The sequence below is a fragment of the Pinus tabuliformis genome, chromosome X (assembly GCF_031772625.1).
Source record: "Pinus tabuliformis cultivar Carrire ecotype Pingquan chromosome X, CPIR1, whole genome shotgun sequence".
In the NCBI taxonomy this organism is placed as follows: domain Eukaryota; kingdom Viridiplantae; phylum Streptophyta; class Pinopsida; order Pinales; family Pinaceae; genus Pinus; species Pinus tabuliformis.
In genome coordinates, this window is record NC_142308.1 from 860,112,157 (window position 1) to 860,131,900 (window position 19,744).

The following is a 19,744-nucleotide window of genomic DNA, read 5'->3' on the forward strand; positions in this document are numbered from 1 at the left end:
GTTGACCAACTTTGACTGCAGTTTTGTTGACTGTTTTGAGCTGAATTTGACCAAAAAGGAATTTGACTGAGGTTGGCCGAGCTCAAGGAGGCAAGTTTGACTGCTGCATTGACCATCTTTGACTTTTTGGTTAGGGCTAAGTTTGACTGCTGTTGACTGCAAAAGTGACAGGGCTGTTTTGGTCAATTTTACTTATGTACTCTCTCTCTGCTGAACGTTTGATATAATAATAAGAAGATTTGATCAAAGGGTTTTCCCCACATTGGTGTTTTTCCCTAGCATCCGCCAAATCTGGTGTCCTCTTGTCTTGGCTTGTCTTCTGCATTTTGTTTCATGTTCTATCTACTTTTACTGTCAATGTGATTGCTATTGAAAAACTAAATTGAAATTGTCATTGGCCTGCTAAAGGAACATTGAAGTAATTGTGCTATGCATAGAACATACCATTGTTAACTAAAATTAACAAGATCCCAATTCAAAACCCTTTTGAGTGGGGTGCAGATAAGGCCGGGTGCAAATCCTGGGTGATTTTGTTTCTCCCTGCCCCTGCATGCATGTGTCATGTGCGTTTGGCTGGTAGGGTAATTGATACACTTCCTTTGCTCATACATGTTCCACTAGCTTCCTGAAGGGAGATATGTGTTATGTATTATTTTTATGTATAACTTATATCTTTTGCAATGTTCCAAATTATAGCTTTGGTATCATTTAGATAGAATAGAAATACCCCTCATAGAGCTTTGGCATCTTAGCGAAAGGGACCATTGTAAGTTAGTACAAGCAGTAGTTCCATTTAAAAATACACAAAAATGGGCCTTAAAAACCCACAGTCACATAATAGACCTTAAAAAATTACTCCCGAGCACAAATTAGATTTATGTCTTTACAAGATTGAAAGAAGCCTTTAGGAGACAGTTCAGCAAGTGAAATAAAATACACCAAGAGAGGGTGACAGTAGCTAATTCTTATCTAGAATAGATAAATTGTGAACTGTATAACACTATAAAGCCCAGAAGCCTTCACTCTCACTGTTATGGAGTTCTAATAATGGCTCTCAGGTACAACTAGTTCAACTAGCTATGAAATCCAATATAAACATCTACAAAATTTGACCCAAATTAGAGGTGTTAAATGAGAGATGTACACTTAGGAATCAGGATACTACCAAATCATATATTCTTCACTAAAAAGTTAAAACCATAGAGAAAACAGAACAAAGCAGGTACTTACATAACTTAGTAAAGCAGAAGTAACAATGAACAAAAAGCCCAAAAGCGTAATCTGTAAAAACCAAAAACAAAAGATCTGAATATTAGAATCAAGTTTTAAAATGCAAAAGTCATCATAATCGAACATAATGAATGTGAAGTCAAATTGCACAAAATTAAATATTAGTTCTGGATGAACGCTCACCATGTTGGGCCTGTTGAAATTTGGCGAGTGTACAAGCAAGCAAATGCCAAAAAAGTATAGTTAGCAAAATTCAGAAAATAATAATGACTAGAAATTAATTGAGAGATGGTGCATTGCTATTAAAATCTGCTAAATAAAACTTTTTATGGCTCCAATTCTCTCTCTCTCTCTCTCTCTCTCTCTCTCTCTCATTTCACAGGGAATCCTATCTATACCCTTGCACTTACACATTCAAATAATGCTCAGCTACAGTGAATAAAAGAATTCCTTAAACTAACAGAAATGGACATGAAATATACATGTCAAGGAAATTTGGTTGACCAGCAAGAAATGATCCTCAGATGATCACAGTCAATGGAGATATCAACATGCTGACACTGGAGGAACAATGGAAAAAAGCCAGCAAGGAGAGTCAAAAATAAATTCTGCTTGATGACAGCATGACAGTGGACTGCAACTTGCTATCAAAGGAGATACTTCAAGCCGAATAGCATGAAGCACAAAATTACAAGCCTGAATCATACGTTTGATGGCCCTGACAAATATTAGGCATTACTTTAATATTCCTCCCATGAACATCAACAAGGCAGGGGACATGACTAACCATAGAGGCGACTAACAATAGGATTTTGACTGGATTTAGACGTTACCCTAACCCTTGTAATTTTTAAACAAAATTAGAAAAGATGTAAAGAGCTGGACAAGTTCAAATCAAAATACAAGATGGAAATTGTTTTGGACTCTGCACTTATTGGCTTTTACCCAATAAGTGAGCTGTGGTTGTAGCATAGAATGCATCTCTATGTATAATTACATTTTTTCACATGAAACAAATTGAAAGAGAACAATCTCCATTAACTACATTATAAAACATTGTGCAGGACATAATTTAAAGTTAGGAATGATAACCTTTAAAGCTTGGAAATTTTGCATCCATATAGCTCATACTTAAGTTTTGATTTAAGCAACTAGTCTAAAAGCAGAATCAGTCAGATACTCACGGCATCCAAAGGGGAAAGAGATTCACGAAACGGCTCCAAAAGGGATTTAGCACATATTTGGCAAGATAGGACCTATCCACACCACTATACTTGTATCTTTGTAGCATTTCCACACCATGGCGTCCTATATAACCCATTGTCGTCTCCTCTAATGACGTTCAGGAAAAATAACCCTGCAATAGACCCAAACTTTGCCATTGTTCAACAAAACAAAAAAAAGACAAACGCAAAATGAAAACTAGCTTTTATGGATAAGTCATCCAAATAAGTAACCCCAATAAATGTTAAGAATTAGTAACAAGCCAAAACATTAAAAGCCACAACAAAGGCACTTCCAATCACCCTTCAATAGATTTTAAATATTACAGCAGTAAAGAACAACTAAATATTGAACAATGAAGATTGTCCATATGCAAGCTGCATGGAATTAAAGAGAGCAATAGTTATTTTCATTTCTGCAATAAAGAAAATCACATAAAAGTTTACAACTCACAATGACCATAAATAAAGTAAATAGAATCCTGTCAAGAAAAGCAGTTATGCTAGAACACAATGAACCATTGAATCAATTTAATTATCTTTATCTTAAGCACAAAGTCTTATCGATATTATTTGCATGCCAGGATAATAAAAAATGTTTTGTATGCACAAATCCTGAGATTTAGTAACATTCAACTCATATTTTCTAGAAATATTCAACCTACAGTTGCCAAAGTAATACAATTTATTCACAGGTCAGATAACAGACAATCCACTTCATTAGCCTGAAGAGATAAGAGAATGTTGCTTGTATTGAACTGGGGGCCAACTTGCATCCTAATTTTCCTCTTCTTTTTCACTGGTATTTTAATGATAGATTGTAGAAATCCTTATATATATATATATATATATATATATATATATAACGGTGATGTGGGTTTAATGCTTTTGAAGACTAGAGTTATCTCATAAGCTTTGGATATTTTCCCACTATGCTCATGCATTTTACATCTGCGATTTGATTTTTTGTACTTGCACTGTAAAACATGCAACAAATCACATAAGGAAGGCTAGAAAGTGTTCAAATGAAAGAAATCAGGAAAAAAATGTGATAGGGCATATAATTATGTCTGCCGGAAGGTGGCCCTCAGGTTGAGATAGGCAATCGCCATGCCAATTACCCAAGTTCAAATTCAACAGACATTGAGCCTTGGAACAATGTTTGTGCTAAACAAGTTTGATGGTTCCATGTTGAAATGGAACTACAATACAGTGGAGTTGGGACCAAAAATAAATTGTTTCCCAAAACAAAAACAAAAAATGATAGGGCACATAATTCAATTCTAGAACAACTTGTGGCACCCTATGACTCGCCTAAACCACCAGAGGAGCCAATAAGCAATTATGACACTTAGAAACACTTCTATACCATAGTTTTAAAAATCACCCGAACCAAACCTGTAACCGGTCAAACCAGTCAATCGAATAGGCCTGGGTAATGAACCAAGAGATAAACCCCATTGGAGAGCCGGTTATACCAGTTAGGTACTATGGAAAAACCTAGCAGACCTAGCGCAAAGCCCCACTAGGCGGAACCAAAACTCTTTAGCGAAATTTGACCACAAGGGAGGCTTCCTGAAATCACCTAAAGGATATTCTAATACTATAGCTCAAGGTGATAGATAAGAGGTCTATATGGGAGAGAACACTGGCAATGCCCAGAAAAGCCTAGATATTCTATGCCACAATTCAAATACTCTATTCCTAGATGGAGGAGATGGTTTTTATAATTTAGGGTTTTGTTCATTTGCAATGATAGGGTGCACAATGTCATATAAAAGCCAAATAAAAGGCCTTTCAAGGATAATCAACCAAAGGGAGTAAAGTCCTTCCAATAGACACCTAATGTTAGGGTTAATAAATGGGAATTTACGGCTGAAATTAATCCATAAGCAGCAAATAAGGATGACATCAGCCCTAAAAAGGAAGGATTAACCATGCAACAATGCTAGACTTTGCTTTTATGTAATTTATTGATGCAATTTCCAATTTATGTACTATAAACATCAACATAAATTTAATTTTTATGCAAAATTCTACCCTAAAACCCAAGCGACTAACCATAGATGTCTAGGGGCAAAGAAAAGGAAAAAAAATTTAATAAAACTTATGGATCACAATAATGATTAGTGCCTTATCCTAAATGGGTCAATGGAATCTTCTTACAGACAAATCTCTAAGAATGGCCTTGATAAAGTAAGAGGAGGATGATTAAGACATCCAATTAACACCCTAGCAATTTTCCTTGTGAAGGGAGAAATTAAGTATAAGAAATGCACAACACAATTTTGCATAATATAATGGAGCAACATTTCAACATAGATTTAGCATTTAGTCATGGCACAAAACAGAAACCCTACTAGCACAAATACAATATGAAAAAATATAGAAGATAAAGCATTAAACTTCTTTAAATCCCAAGAAAACATATCCATGTAAGAAACCATCTCTAAGAGAAATTTGCACCATAAAATGATGGTGCTTGACCCAAGTAGCAAAAAAGGACTAATTCGCACTCTTTGCCAGAGAAGAGTGATAAATGTGTGATGATGAAATGAAATAAGTGGAGCCTCTATTTATATGAGACTTAAAACCCTTATATTTTTTTACAAAAATACAAGTAAAAGCCCTAAATACAAGTTTACTTTTAATGTTCAACAAATGTGAGGTTACAAGCCAGCCTCATAGCTCAAAAACATAACAACGAATGCCAAAAATAACCACAAATGTGGGATAAATGCCTCCTCCATTCTGACGTGATTCTCCAAAGGAGCTCAAAATGCCATATGTAAGTGTCAAGAAGCCTAATGAGTGCTCCATACTCCGAGGGTAGCTCTATGTCCATGAGTATGGCTGCAAAGTGCCTCCTGTTATCGCTTGGATTCTCCCTAGAGAAAAAGTCCCAACCTCACCAAGGGGAGAACCTAAGGCCACTAACAGGCAAGCCACCCACTATCACCTCAATGGCCTTGCCCCTCACTTCTAGATTTTGGATGTGTGATTTTCGTAGCCTAAGGGAGAGTTCCCTATGTTTGATTTTGGTTCTAAGTTTGCCATTGGGAATGAGTGATGATGCGACTAAGATTTGATGTTGATGTTTCTCCAAGGTCATGGTATAATGGTTATTCATTTATTGATTCTTTCATGCAAAACATCAAATGTATATATCAATAAAATTGCAACATAGATAAAGATATGTTCATTTCAAACCCATGATTAAAAGGTAAATGTTTCTTCAAGCGATACAAGTTAACAATATATTTTTGAGCAAGAAATGGCTTGAAGAATGAGTGTGCCTAGTGCTATAGCCCTCAGATATAACGACGCAAGGCCAATACGAGAGTAACCTTCCCAAATGTTGTTTTCGATGCACTATAACAGTCAGGTGGGCAAATGTTTGGCTTCGATATTTTGCCCTATGGTGACTTGCGATATGCTCAAGGGTACATGGAACTTGGAAGTGATGTCTGTGTTCAATTATGTCTACTGCAATACTACTCAAATGGGTACAAACCTATGAAACCGGATTCGTCCCCCAAGCCCTACGTGTCCCGAATCCGACGAATCGGACACGATTCGGGTGGATTCGTGTCCAAAAATCAAGACATGTCGTGTCTGATTGGGACACTTCGAATCCGAAATGTGTCCCGATCAGGACACTTCGAATTCGGAACGTGCCCTGATCAGGACACTTCGAATCCGGAAATCAAGAACCCGTGCAGCGTTATAAAGGTGTATTTCCCCATTCTATTTGCACATTCACTTGTTTAGTTTGTTGTGGGTTTGTTGTGGGTGTTTGGGAGCAAGGAGCAAAGGGTGTGGGAGCATTTTCAAGGAGATTCAAGCAACAAGTGCTAGAGCCTGTCAGATTTGATGATGGTGATACTATAGAGGGGTCATCCTCCACACTAGCAAATGCAGAGATGACTTTGGATACAAAGGAGGAGGATGCAGCAGAGGAGAGCAATGGTGACCATGATGATGAGGATAGTGACGCTGATTTTGATGATGACTATGAGGATTGATGCCTCATGAGTCATGAGCTACCCACTGCCTTGAGGCTTGTATACTTGTAGACTTATGGTTGTAGTTGTTTTGTATTTGCTATTTCTATTTGTCATTGGCATTGCACTACCTATGTAAACAGTAACACATTTTGATTTTGACAACTTAATGAGAAAACTACAACATCTTTATCTTACTATCTTGTCTTTCTCCTATTGGATCATTGATGAATTAAATATGTGTTATAAATTTATAATTTATCATTTATCATTTATGTCACAATTGTATTTGTAATTGTGTATGCATAATGTTACTTTGTAAAACTTACATCTAGATGAAGATCTATGTTTGAATCAATGAATTTGTATCATGAATGAGAATTTGTGTAAGAAATATCTAATTTTTAATATATATATATATATAACGTATCTGAACGTGTCCTATTTCGGGGGTTCAACGTGTCTGCATCCGACACTCGAATCCCCATATCCGACGAATCTCGAATCCCCATGTTAGGGGACTTAGGTACCAACAAGGGTTAACTAGACCTTCAACAAGCTGAACCTTAAGCTCAATGAGCTGTCTCCTGAAGTCACGAGTTTTCACTACATGTATGAATCCCAAATCGGGGCTTTGGTGGCTTAATGACAGCTCTTGTTGTTATTTATAAACGCAGAAACACATCTATAGCCTAAATCACTATGGCAATTTCTTTCTCAGAAGGTGTGTGTGGAGGTCATGTGCTTTTTCCCATCAACATGTATTGCCATCATCACTTATTACATTGAGAAAGTATATGTGCTTGAAATGAAATGGTAGACGACTGTAACTGTAAGAATTCCTCTTTAAACAAAAAACTAAACTATTCAGAATTTGTGCAAAACAAATATGACTAAAAATTTTAACAGAAATCTCATCACCATAAATCCACATTAAATCATTGATGTCAATTTGAAATTCATACACAAATTATGTCAAGGAAAAGTATTTGTCATCACCATTTATTCCATCTCAAATGCACATAAGTCATCATTCAGAGAAGACAAATTTTGATCACTCAATGTGTCTGTGAGAAGAGGTACCATAAATTTCATCATGAGTTTATCATACCAATTTAGAAGAAACCACATAAACTTATACATCGGGTTCGTTAGAAGTAAAATACATCACTTGTACCAAATAGTGAAAATGAACTTTCAAGTGGAAATTCCAATTTGGTATTTGTTTCAACTTAATTATCAGCAAATGAAATATACTTATGTAATTGATTTTCACGCAGCTCAATCCCACTGTCAAGCAAATTTTGTATCCCGAAGACTTAAAGAGATCATTCAAATCTTGTGTTCAGGATTCATTAATATCAACACAATTTGAAAACTTGGAAATATGGCCAAGTGATAAATCCAACCCAAGAATTTGACAACCTTTTCAAAGATGCATAAATTCTTATAAATTTTTCTCGTTTTGGGTTTTGTGAGATTTTAGTTTCTTTGTGTCACGCCACCAATAATTAAATGCTGTAAATTTTGACGTCTGATATATGGCGCATTAAACTCAAAATCGAATTTAAATTAGATTTGCCTAAACTCAAATTTCGTTTCACCAATGGCACCAGTTTATGAGTCGTTTCAAGTTTTGTGCAAGATAAATGAAATTGTTCCAAAATGTGCAAATTCAAGAGTTTTGATAGCAAAATCAAATTTACCAGTGAGAACTCGAAATGTACCCGAGAATATATCTCGGTGCTGTCACCAAGATTACAGATGTGTGGACTTGGCGTTCCGAATCGGGTTTGTCTCTCTGCGCGTAAATCGGCTGACAGGGATTCGAATTGGGGGTTTTCGGCCTGCGTGGATGTGATCCCGGCGTGCAGGCTGAGGTCGAATTTTGTATCCCTATTGGAAGAGGCAGCTTTCTCCCTCTCGCGGGATGCCCCGAAAGGCCTCCGTTGTAGTGCGTGGAACGCTGCGGGCTACGATCAGTGTGCAGAGAGGATACCGTTGTGGAGCCGCGGGTAGACTTTGGAGAGGCTGGATCGATGACGAATCCACGGAGGGAAACGTTTTGCTGTGGGTGGGGTCAGATTGTGGGAGCTGCTATACTGAGTGGATTGGAGCGATTTTTTCACGACGAGAGATACCGGCCACGATTTGACCGCGGAGATTTCGAAGGGATTGATGTCTGCGGGTTTTTAAGTGAACTCGATATAGTGAATCGGGCCACGGTTTTGTGCAGAGTGGAGACAGAGTTGAGTTGGGCTTGGTGCGAAGAGGATCGATCGGCCCACGAGTTGGCTGAGTGAGAGGCTGGGAATGCCGGCTGCAATGTTTGTATGCGCAAAGTGGCCGGTCCGATGGCTCGAGGGGTGTCGTCCGACGTTGAACTGTGGGTGGCCCCGGTTAGGTTCTCGGCACAGTGGTCACGGGGATTCATAGCAGTGGGCTCGATGCCCCTCACAAGTGTTTTATTTTGGCTTTTTATTTTGTTTTATGATATAAGGTTACTTTAAATCAAAATTTAAACCTATTTTTTTAAATTCAAACATAATTTAATTGTTTTTATTTAACATCTTCAAAAAATACAAAATTGCCTTTCATTAAATTTTAAATTAAATAAATAATTTAAATTCACCTTACTATAATTTTAAATTAAATAAATAAAAATTTAATTTGAATTCACCTTTACTAAACAAAAAGAAGTAAGAAGTAAGCGAAATTATGATTTTATTATAAAATTAAAATTTATTAAACTATCACCATTGGGGGTGATAAACACGACAAGCAACCTTACGCGTGGTCGATGATGTTAAACACTTGGTCGTTGGTGCGGGGTTGACCTCCCTGTCCTCTCACGGCGTTCTAAGTATGGGAGGTGTTAATGTAATGCGTGTGAACTTCCCATCATCCTCGTTGGGAGCGGGAGTGGGCGAACGTCGCTGGTATATGGAGGGTGGCACTCTTCTGGTCTGGCATGCAGTTTGGGTTTTGTGGCGGTTTGATGAGCGTCGATTGAGCTCTGGTGGCACCCTGTTTGGGAATGGTGGCGCTTCCGCAGTGAGCGCCCCCTCCACAACATTAGGGTCATTGAATTAGACGATTTCTTTTCTCGTGTGTGGTCTCTGGCTATTTTGAGCGTGTGGGTGGTTGGGTATCTTCGCCCTTAGTTTTCCTCTGTGTCGATGGGGCCACAGGTCTACCCTTCCAAGCGGCGTTCCTCCAGGGTTATGCATTCTTAAGCGACTTCTGTAGCGGAGGTGTGTCTGTCCTCAAACCTTTCGGTCAGTTCTCTTTCTTTGAGGGGTTGGGGTTTGTGAGTCGATGGTTCAATGTCTTGTCGCTATATTGGTCTCTCAGCTTCCTTAGTTCTCCTGTTCAGGTTGGTAAGTGACTCTCTGGTGTGGTTGGGGAGTCTCTCTGTAGTCATAGTTCTAGTGTGTGTTAATAATTGTTGGCTCGTTCCGCCTTTACATAGCGTCGTTGGTTTTGATATAATGTGTCCTGAGTCGCGTAATGCTCATTCCCTTCCCTTGTCTAAGCGATTTCGACCAGTCAGGGGGGTTGGGGGCACACCTGCAAGTGGCAATGGCAGCAGAGGAGCCTCCAAGTTCTGGTCGGGGTGGTCGAACCGCCGACAGCTCGAGTCGAGCGACTTCTGGGGCTCGTGGTGGTCATCGTGCCTCGCTCGCTGGTCATGGAGGGAGAACCTCGCAAACTCCAAAGAGGGGTGGAGCGACGCATCGAGGTGGCACGAGTAGGCGGGGGAATGCGAGACGGCCTGAGAGTGGGGAAACAACAGAGCTTCACTATTATTTGGACAATTGTCAAGATTTGATCCAGTTTGTACTGGACCGTCTGGAAACTTCAAAGAGGGCGTGGCAGGAAGAACATGCAGAGCTCATTGTTACGTTGAACAAGATGTATTACTTTCAGTGTCATGCTCGAGAGCAAGTCGTGGTGGTATGGCGTGGTCAGAATCTGTTATCCGAGAAGCTGGAGTCATGGATGGCTCACTTCGAAGAGCATGTACAGTTTTCCTTCCGTCCTCCTCCTCCTACAAGGACTGCTCTGGACAATTTTGATTCTATTATTTTCGATCATTGAGCATGGTTACAGGGGTTTTACTTGTTTTATGTGTTTTTTGGTGCTTTTGGCCCCCTAAGTTGGGGACTGTCTCTCTAGTTGTTATTTCGTTTCTTTGTCATACGCTGATCGCGGTAGTCAACAAACCTGGTCAGGGTGAGACTACGTGCATTTTGCTACTTATGTACTTATTTTTTGATGAATGAATAGAACTTCGACTTACAAAAAAAAAAAAGAATATTAAACTAGTTTAGATCCATCTTAAGTCTAGATCTACCGATCAAATCTCTTAGGGTGCAAACTTCTTTTTCGAATGCAAAACTTGAGGAAAAGTTTGCACCTCAAGAGATTTGCTCTTTCTCGAGTCTCAACCCTTAATAGATTGAGAGTTAAGATGGATCTAGGTTGGTTTAATTATTAATAATTAATCATTTTAATCATTAATTTTATTTTATTTTTATTTATATGTAATTTGACCGAATCAAAATGTTTATAAACATAATTTTACAATCTCTCTTCCATACTACACTAGAGAACATCTCTTGGCGCAATAAAGAAACAAAGCGCTGAAACAAAACATATGAGTAAATGAAAATTTAAGAAAGTTGATAAGTTTGATTTAGAAAGCGATTTAATCAAAACCCAAAAAGTTTAAACAATTTTGAAGATTTTTGGCATACTTATACATTAGAAATAATGCTCCAAATAATGCCAATATAAACCACTGAAGATGGTAAAGCACCATGTAGACACTAACATTGGTTAGTATGATTCCCAATGCCTAGTTCCATACTTTTACCAACATGTCCAACTTTAACCAATGGTTAGACATCAACATAGATAAATTAACACAAGTAGATTAGCCAATGATACCAATTTACTCAAAGAACTAACCGAGTGGACAACCCTACCCCTACCTTTGTACACGTCTTTGGGCTAAAACACAGTATTTCTCGAGTCCTCGAAATTAAAATAGGTAGATGATATTATTTCATGAAAGGGGATGTAAGGATAACGTATGATTTAACTTTCAAAGTCATAAAGAGCGTTGAGTGTCTAATTCTAGTCCAACTAGCGAATCTTCTTTATTTGCAGAGTCTTGTGAGAAGGAGCCTTTACTACTTCGGCTTAGACACACTTCCCCTTCTTTTAACTTTTCATTAATTCAGCTTTTTCTAAGTCCCCTTTCTTTAAATAGTCATTCTCCTCTTAAGACTTTTGAAGGGGAAGGGGGGCATGATGAAGTGGTTTCTTTACGTATATTTATCTTGCTCTCCACCTCTTTAGAGTTTTATTTGGCTCGACTTAACTTCTTTGGGGTTTGCATTTTTTTTTTTTATCTTTCTTGATGACCCTCCTTTAGATGATCTTTGACAGGTTAACCATAGGTTAGGGGAATTTTTTTCTTTTATAGATGGGATGGAAAGTGAAAATTATTTAATGGAAAATGTCAAGCATGGAAAGGATATGTCCATGCTACCCAACCTAATTTCCCAATGGTGCCTAGTGGGGTCTAACTTAATGGCACACCTATCCAAAAGTAATCGTGTCCTGAATGGTTAGAAATAATAACAAGGTGAATGGTTAGAAATAATAACAAGGTAACATCTTTACTAGTTAAAAGTGATAAAACATTCATCTAATGTTGACATCTAAACAAGAAGTTGGAACCTTAGAATCATTTTAGATGAAGTTAAACAATGTATAAACACAAAGTATTTCTTGAGTCCTCTAAATTAAAATAGATACATGATATTATTATTTTCATGAAAGGTGGTGTAAGGATAACGTATGAATTAACTTCCAAAGTCATAGATAGCACTGAGGGTCTAATTTAGTCCAACTAGCCGATTAAATTGTTGCTAGGAGTCTTCTTTATTTGCAAAGTTTTATGAGAAGGAACCTTTATTACTCGGCATACACGCACTTCCCCTTCTTTCACTTTTTCTTATATGTAGCTTTTTCTAAGTCCCCTTTCTTTAGATAGCCATTATGCTCTTAGGATTTTTGAAGCAAGGGCAGGGAGGGCATGGTGAAGTAGTTTATTTTCTTAAATTTATCTTGCTCTTCACCTCTTTAACCTTTTATTTGGCTCGACTTAACTTCATGGGGCTTGCATTTTCTTTTTAATCTTTCTTAATGACCCTCCTTTGGATGATCATTAACAATGAGGGTGGAAATGGAAGCATTTGGGAATTCAAAAGCACATTGGATAGTTGAGCAATCGTTGCCTCTTGTGGGATTTATTAGGACAGATTGCCCTGTCATCTCCTCCTTGGTGTGATTGTGACTCTTAATGGTTTGTGTGGTTTTGGGTGGTAGGCCTTTTTATTTAAATCATATTTTCCCTAGAAAGTAGTTGGAATTTTTCTGGGTTGTGGTTGCATGTTTGGCTTGTCGAATTACTAATCGGTCATTTGAGCCCTTGCGCCTTCTCTGTTGTTCTCTTGATTTATCATCCTCCTAGTGCTGATGTCTCCTCTCTAAATTGGCTCATTCTAGCCTCTGCTTTGGTCATTGGTGTTCCTGCTTTTAAGGGTTGGCTTTGGGTAATTTGCTCTTTATTTGGATCTGTTACCGGCCCTTCCCCTGTTTTCAAGGCATCTCTTGTGAGTCTAAGCCATTTCTCCTCGTAATTGCCTTAGCCTAGGCTGGCCTTTTTATGTTTTGGACTTTTCCATTAGATCCTCATTTTTTGTCAAAAAGATCTCACTTGTCATTGGTAGCTAGGTATCTATCTACTCCAAATTCTGTGGAATTTTTTCTGTGGGAAAGCGAGGTTGACCCTATCTAGGATCTCGGTGTCAATTCCATTGGGTTGTGTTGGGTTGCAAGGCTTTCTCTACATGTCTTCATCGAGCTTTGAATGTTGACTATTGTTCCCAATAATTAGAGTCCAGCCAGGGATAACAAGGCAAGTTATGAAACAGTCTGCACGTATGTCCTAATGCTAGTATTACAAGGTTGGCTCCGGGTTGAATTGTCAACCTTTGGCTCTATTGTTGGGAGTACGGTACGCAAGGAATCTGGGAAACTTTCTCCCCCTGAGTGGGCAGTGAACATGGAACAAATGCAACGGGACTTAATTCACATGCAACTACACTAGAAACAAATAGTTTCAACCTAATTGTAGCTATGGAACTTCTGGTTGAGCACGGAGTCAAATTGCAAAGTGTAGAAGACAGAAGGTTGACTTGGTCTTAGAAGGGTCTTGGTCTTGGAATTCGTCATTTGAAGATTCTATAAGAAGATAAGAGATTCTCTGTGGGTTTTCCTCCTAGGAGAGGTTTTGGCCCTGGCTAGTAGCCTACATCTTGTGTCCATTTGTTCTATTGATCTTCATGATTTGGTAGCTGTTTAATGATAAGAAAACTATAATAATTAAAAGAAGAAGAAGCTAATTATAAATACTACAAGTTGAAGTAAAGAACACCACAAGCAATTATCAAAGTAAAGAGAAATCACACCTTATCTAGCTGCCCTAGATATTTCAATATGTTGAATAGTGGGCTAATAATATTCATATAGGATAATTAGAAAATAGGGAATTATGAATAAGTGACATGTGGCACGTGTTTGATCATTATAAAATAGATGAGAAGTGGCCGTAAGAGCACCAGTGGTTTTGTGGATGAGTAGTGTACTATTAAAATTCCATGGAGAATTGGTTGAAAGAGATCTAGATTGTGCCAAACCCCGATTAAGCACCAGTTTTTGTGTATGTGAAGGAGGTCTTCCTTCCATTCACATAGTTGCTACTAGATACTCCTTTGTTACAGTCTCCGCAACTGGGGGTTTCCAGGGGGAAGAAGTGTACCTTTGGATACAGTAGGGTGGAAATCTAGTAGGGTGATCATGCTTGGCAAGGAAGGAGATTGGAGCTAAATTTTGGAGCAGGAGGATCTCTTTCACCCTTCAGTTAAGAGGTATTTTGTTTTCGCTGCTCAGTGAACTCCATATTTTGATTTCATCTATGCACAAAAATATATTAAAGGAGCGTTCCTTTCCCAGAAGTATAGGTTTGCTTTTTCATGCACAAAATAATATAGTCCCATTTCAAGTAAATGCAACTCTTACGGATTCAAGTATATATTTAGTTAACATAACGGTGGAGAGGCATTCCAGAAAAACACAAACAATCTTGCCGGTCTCTTAACGATGTTTCTCCATTGTCCATTTAAAGAGTTTTCAAGGCACTGACTCTAGAATTATTTCATGGGTGCATGAGAAACACTATAGTCAGGTGTAGATCACAAATAAAATAATCAAAGGTAGTAATAAACTCTTTCCCACCTTACGTTAATCAGCTTTCGTATTATCATTCTACTCACCATTTTAATTCAATGTGTCAACTCAAATCCAAATACTACCAGTGAAAAGAGCAATGCTGTCTTCAAACAAATGATTCAATTAGGTAGAAATTCAAATTAAGATATTAGACAGATAAAATCTCAGACCTGAATAGAGTTCATCCATTTGATTAGACGTTCAAATATACATGACAAGTTCGGGAATTAGAACAATAAAAAAAGGGTATCTAGTTAGCTCCTTCAATTTCAAAGAGAAAATAAAAACCCAAACTATTATTGATAATGAGGAGACTCCTTTCTAATTTGATATATTATTTTACAAGTGGACTTCCATGTACATTCAGGCCATCCTCCTTTGCCTGTTGACTTACAAAAAGCCCAAAATTAATAACCATAGCCTAATGCCTGCCAAATGTTTGTTTAGCAGTTTGATTGCAATCACAACCATCTACACTTGTCACCCTTCACTTTATACACAGGCATAGAATCTCTTGGGCTAGGAACATATGGACCTCACATGTTCAAGCTTGTTAATAAGTTCCAACTGATCCAATTTAGTTTGATTATATCAAGATGTTTTACTTTGATGATTGTCCATAGTACAGAATACACTGTATAAGAATACTGCTTAGTGAAATTTCAATGAAGAGTTTGTTTTCTAAAATCTTTGTTAGGGTTTTTAACGCCCTTCCTTAAAAAGAATTAAGTTTGACACAGTGCCAGTTTGTGACATCTAATTCACAGAGAGGCAATGCTCGCAGCCCCAGCCGCTAAACATCCACACATTGTAACTGCTCTGGCATAGTCACCATGTGCGTCTTGTGTAACGATTAGGAGGTAGTATTTGTCAATCAGTGGTTATAAGGCCAACTCTTGGGTTGTTATTGATTCCACACAAAAGATCCCAAAGCCTGTGGCAGGTTGGAATCCAGGGTTTTGCTCTCTTTGACACTTTGCTTACCATAGTTGGGTATACACTTTTGATGCAACATAAGGGGATCATGCAGTGCAGAATCTCGTTATCTTTTCCAAGGCTGTTTTGTTGGCCTTGTTGTAATTGTCGTTTTTTTTAAGATTTCATGTAGATTGATTTCTGAAATTCCTGCTCATATGATTATCCTTTTTATTCATTCGATTTAGGTAGTTTGGGGCTCTGCTAACATGTGACGTAATATAATTCTAAGGAATGAAACTATTTACTCTTTCAGTTTTCAATAGCATGTCTGTCTGTAGTTGAAACATTTAAAGTTATTTTCTTTCTAGCTTGATCAATGGATTCTATGGATACATGTAATGTCAAATACATAGTTCTGACTCCTGAGAGCTGCAACATTGGATGCATTTTGTTTTACCTCTCCCTCTTCGTTCTGCAAATTTTAATGTTTATTTTGAACATATGAAGTAGCTGAGCGTCTTGCTTAAAAAATGTATTAAGGTAAGAGAAGCAATATAATTTCTCAGATACTGGATCTTGTGCAAAAATGCATCAAGTTTTAAGAAAAGCAATACAAACTCTCGGATAGCCGTTTCACTTGCTGAATTTAACAGTGGGCTCTTATTACTCATTAAAAAAGCATCCAGGTAAGAAAAGCAATACAAACTTACGGATAGTCATTTCACTTATTAAATCTATCAAATGGGCTCTTGCTGCTCACTCTATTACACCATTTAACACATGGTGATAGAGAAGGCAAATTCACGTATTGTTGATCTTTGGCAGAATAGTTAAAAATATCATTCTTAGGTGGTTTAGATTACAAAGTACGTTAAGACCTACAAAATCTATGGCCAAAGTTGATTTGACCTGTTCAGAAGGAAGCCATTACAGATGTTGCACTAATCAGTCTGCCTTATAAAGCAATCTGAGATTAGGAAATTAAAAACAATGTGTAAAATAACTCATTTGGCTTGCTTCAAGCGAAAGTTTGTTAATCGACCAATTGCGATATTCACCCTGAGCCTTTTCGAGGGGGGCTGTAAGTCAGTGTCCAGCACATGGATTTCATGGCAACATCCAAATGTGAACAGAGTCTTCGTGGGTCAGTGAAAGCAGGGATCAAATATTCCCTCCATCCAGGGTTCAGGTTCACCCAGTGACAAAGTCATGCTCGTGCTGATGCTTGTGGATGCACGCCAGCACACGCAGCAGATATTGAGGACAGCTACAAGTCCCTGGCAACTTTGACATAACAGATACTCCACTCGCATCTTATAAACTGGAGGTGACTATATTGAATAGTGATAGTGGTTCCTGGTAATGATAAATCTGGGCGGGCTATCCTCATCGTGATAAGAAGAAACTAGTTCAAAAAAATAACAACTTGCAAACATTGTGTTAAAGTGTGTTTAGCTTCTGATAAAATGCACATACTGTTATGTCTTTAATCCGAGTTTCTTGTGTCGTCCATAGAGTAGATGACAACATAAGTACTTCAAGTAAAACTATTCTTTTGGGAAAGAATGGAAAAATGCAACATCGAAGCATTGTGTAACATGAAACCCTTTGAGTAAAATCAAAGAGTCAATATCGTAAAAAAATGCCCTTGTTTATATTTGCCATTATTTGTTTCTATTGCACCCCCCAAAAACTTCTCCTGTGTTTTCTTTTCAAATAAATGTTTTCCTGCTTTAGCCCAGGTTTTATTGTTGAGCCATAGATAAGAAAAGAAATGAATACTTAATAAATACCTCTGTGGCACCTACAACCAATAATGGTTTAAAAGGGCGGGATCCACCAACAGCAGCGCCACAAAACAGTCGTTCCTAGAAAACTCCTCTCATAGCTGCATAGGGCTTATGGGATTTGTCATTTAACATCACAGTGGCATAGAATCCAGGCGCTTCAAAGGGGTTTTAACATTTTCAGCAAGAGCCGCATGAGACTTCCGGAGGAAGGTTAGGGCAGAGGGCTTTAAATTATTGAGTGCAGTGGATTGTTTGTTCCTCCACAGCTGACTCTGACTTGACCCTGCTGTCCACGCACTGTCAACTTCTTCCAAATGCGTATCCTGCTATCCGATGCTCTCTTTTCATTACTTTTAACAAGTATCGAAAGGAGAGTATCAGAATAATAGACTTCCTTCCTCTAGAGCCACGCCTAATGATGACCCTTCGAAGAACGGCCACCGCAAATAATATTTGACTTAACCTTGCAGGTCTCTCTTCGGTGACCACGTACCTTTCACAATTCCGTGTTCTGTACTCTAACCATTAGACGTGTTTGACAAGTTTTTGACTTTTGAGTACATTTTGTTTGAAATTGGTTAACATTTTCTGGAGGGTAAGTTTGAGCTTTTCTAATTTGAATTATCAGTGTTAAATTTATTTATATATTTAATAAAATATTTTAAATAATAATAATTTATAATTTTAAGCAAAAATTTATTTTAAATTTTATTGAAAATGTAAAAACATGTAATAGTTAGGTTGTATTTATATGTATATTTTAATATTTAATATTGATATGCTGACTAATTCCTTATGATCATATGTTTTTTTATGGGTATTTTTTTGGGTTAATTTTATTCTAGGTATGAATTTCTAAAAAATTGTAAATTTCAATTATGTAATTTGTTGTATAATTGGAATATATTAATAATTTTTCAACACTTTATATTTAAAAACTCATTTTAAACAACTAAAATTAACAAGGTTATCAAAATTTAATTACACTATATTTTTTATGCATTTTAATTTTACTCAATAAATAAGGTGTACCTTACATGTGTCTTTTTTTAATATAATTAAAATAAAAGAAAAATTAAAATATATAAAAAGTAAGTTTTTATTATTCATTGTATTTAAGTAAAAAAGATAAATATACTAAAAATAAAAATCTATTTAAATATACCTTAAAGCATCTCATTTAAATGTATTGATGGGTAAATTATTAGATATATTTTTAAATTATAATGATAATTCATGAATTCGTATTTAAATTAGTGAATTACTTTAAATCGTTTTAACTTATTATTAAAAAAAAAACTTATTTTTTTATTATTTATAAATCAATTTTATTTTTTTATTATTTATAAATCAATTTTATAAAAAATATTTTTTAGATTTTTTAAATTTTATTTAAAAAAATATTTGAAAAAAAAAATTAAATAACATTATACATCTTCCAAAACTATAATATTTAAAAATGTAAACTTTCAAACTATATAAAAACATTAATACATTATAAGTCTTATCCTTCATCTTAAATTAATAGGAATAATTGAGTTTTAGAATATATAAATTTTATTAATCTAATAAAAATGATTATGAAAAAAATAATAATAATAATCAAACTATTTATAAATCAATTTAGGGAAATGATATTTTTTTTTTCATGTTTTCCTTTAATTTTTTTATATTTTTTAAATCATTCAACTCAAGTGGAGATTTCATGAAATTTTCTTGAAATTAAAAATTTGATTTTTTTCATATTCTTATCTTTTGAAATGAAAATTCTATTTTTTTCCTATATTTTTTTTATTCTTTTTAATATCTTTTGAAGTGATTCAAGTCAAGTGGACATTTGATTTTTATTCTTTTTAATATCTTTTGAAGTGATTCAAGTCAAGTGGACATTTGATGAAGACCTTTTTTTAATATCTTTTGAGGTGCTTCAACTCAAGTGGACATTTGATGAAGACTTTTTTTAATATCTTTTGAGGTGATTGAACTCAAGTGGACATTTTGATGAAGATTTTTTTGAAAAAAATTAAAAATACTATCGACATTTGAGGATGACTTTAAAAAAAAAAATTATCCATATTTGATGAAATTTTTTAAAATAAAATAAAAAATCATAAATAGCAATGCACACATCTCAAAATCATAATGATTGATCATTCTTGATTGAAAAATGTAGACTTTACAAATCATGTAAAAACACATATATCATTTATGT

At 36.3% G+C, this 19,744-nt stretch overlaps 1 protein-coding gene across 4 annotated transcripts in view; it reads right to left on the reverse strand.

Annotated features, from left to right (window-relative positions):
• LOC149142423 (choline/ethanolaminephosphotransferase 1-like) overlaps positions 1-17,967 on the reverse strand; it is a 129,987-nt gene extending 112,020 nt beyond the window's left edge. The window contains exons 1-4 of one of the 4 annotated variants that reach the window (XM_089446427.1): positions 17,536-17,967; positions 2,415-2,587; positions 1,414-1,423; positions 1,231-1,281 (exon numbers count right to left, since the gene is read on the reverse strand). In XM_089446427.1, the coding sequence (XP_089302553.1) occupies positions 1,231-1,281; positions 1,414-1,423; positions 2,415-2,551 (198 nt within the window). In that variant the 5' untranslated portion in view covers positions 2,552-2,587; positions 17,536-17,967. Of the gene's footprint in view, positions 1-1,230; positions 1,282-1,413; positions 1,424-2,414; positions 2,588-8,163; positions 8,904-17,535 lie in introns of those variants that run through there. The other 3 variants (XM_089446424.1, XM_089446426.1, XM_089446425.1) reach the window with 3 other exon arrangements.
• Positions 17,968-19,744: the final 1,777 nt, after the last annotated feature.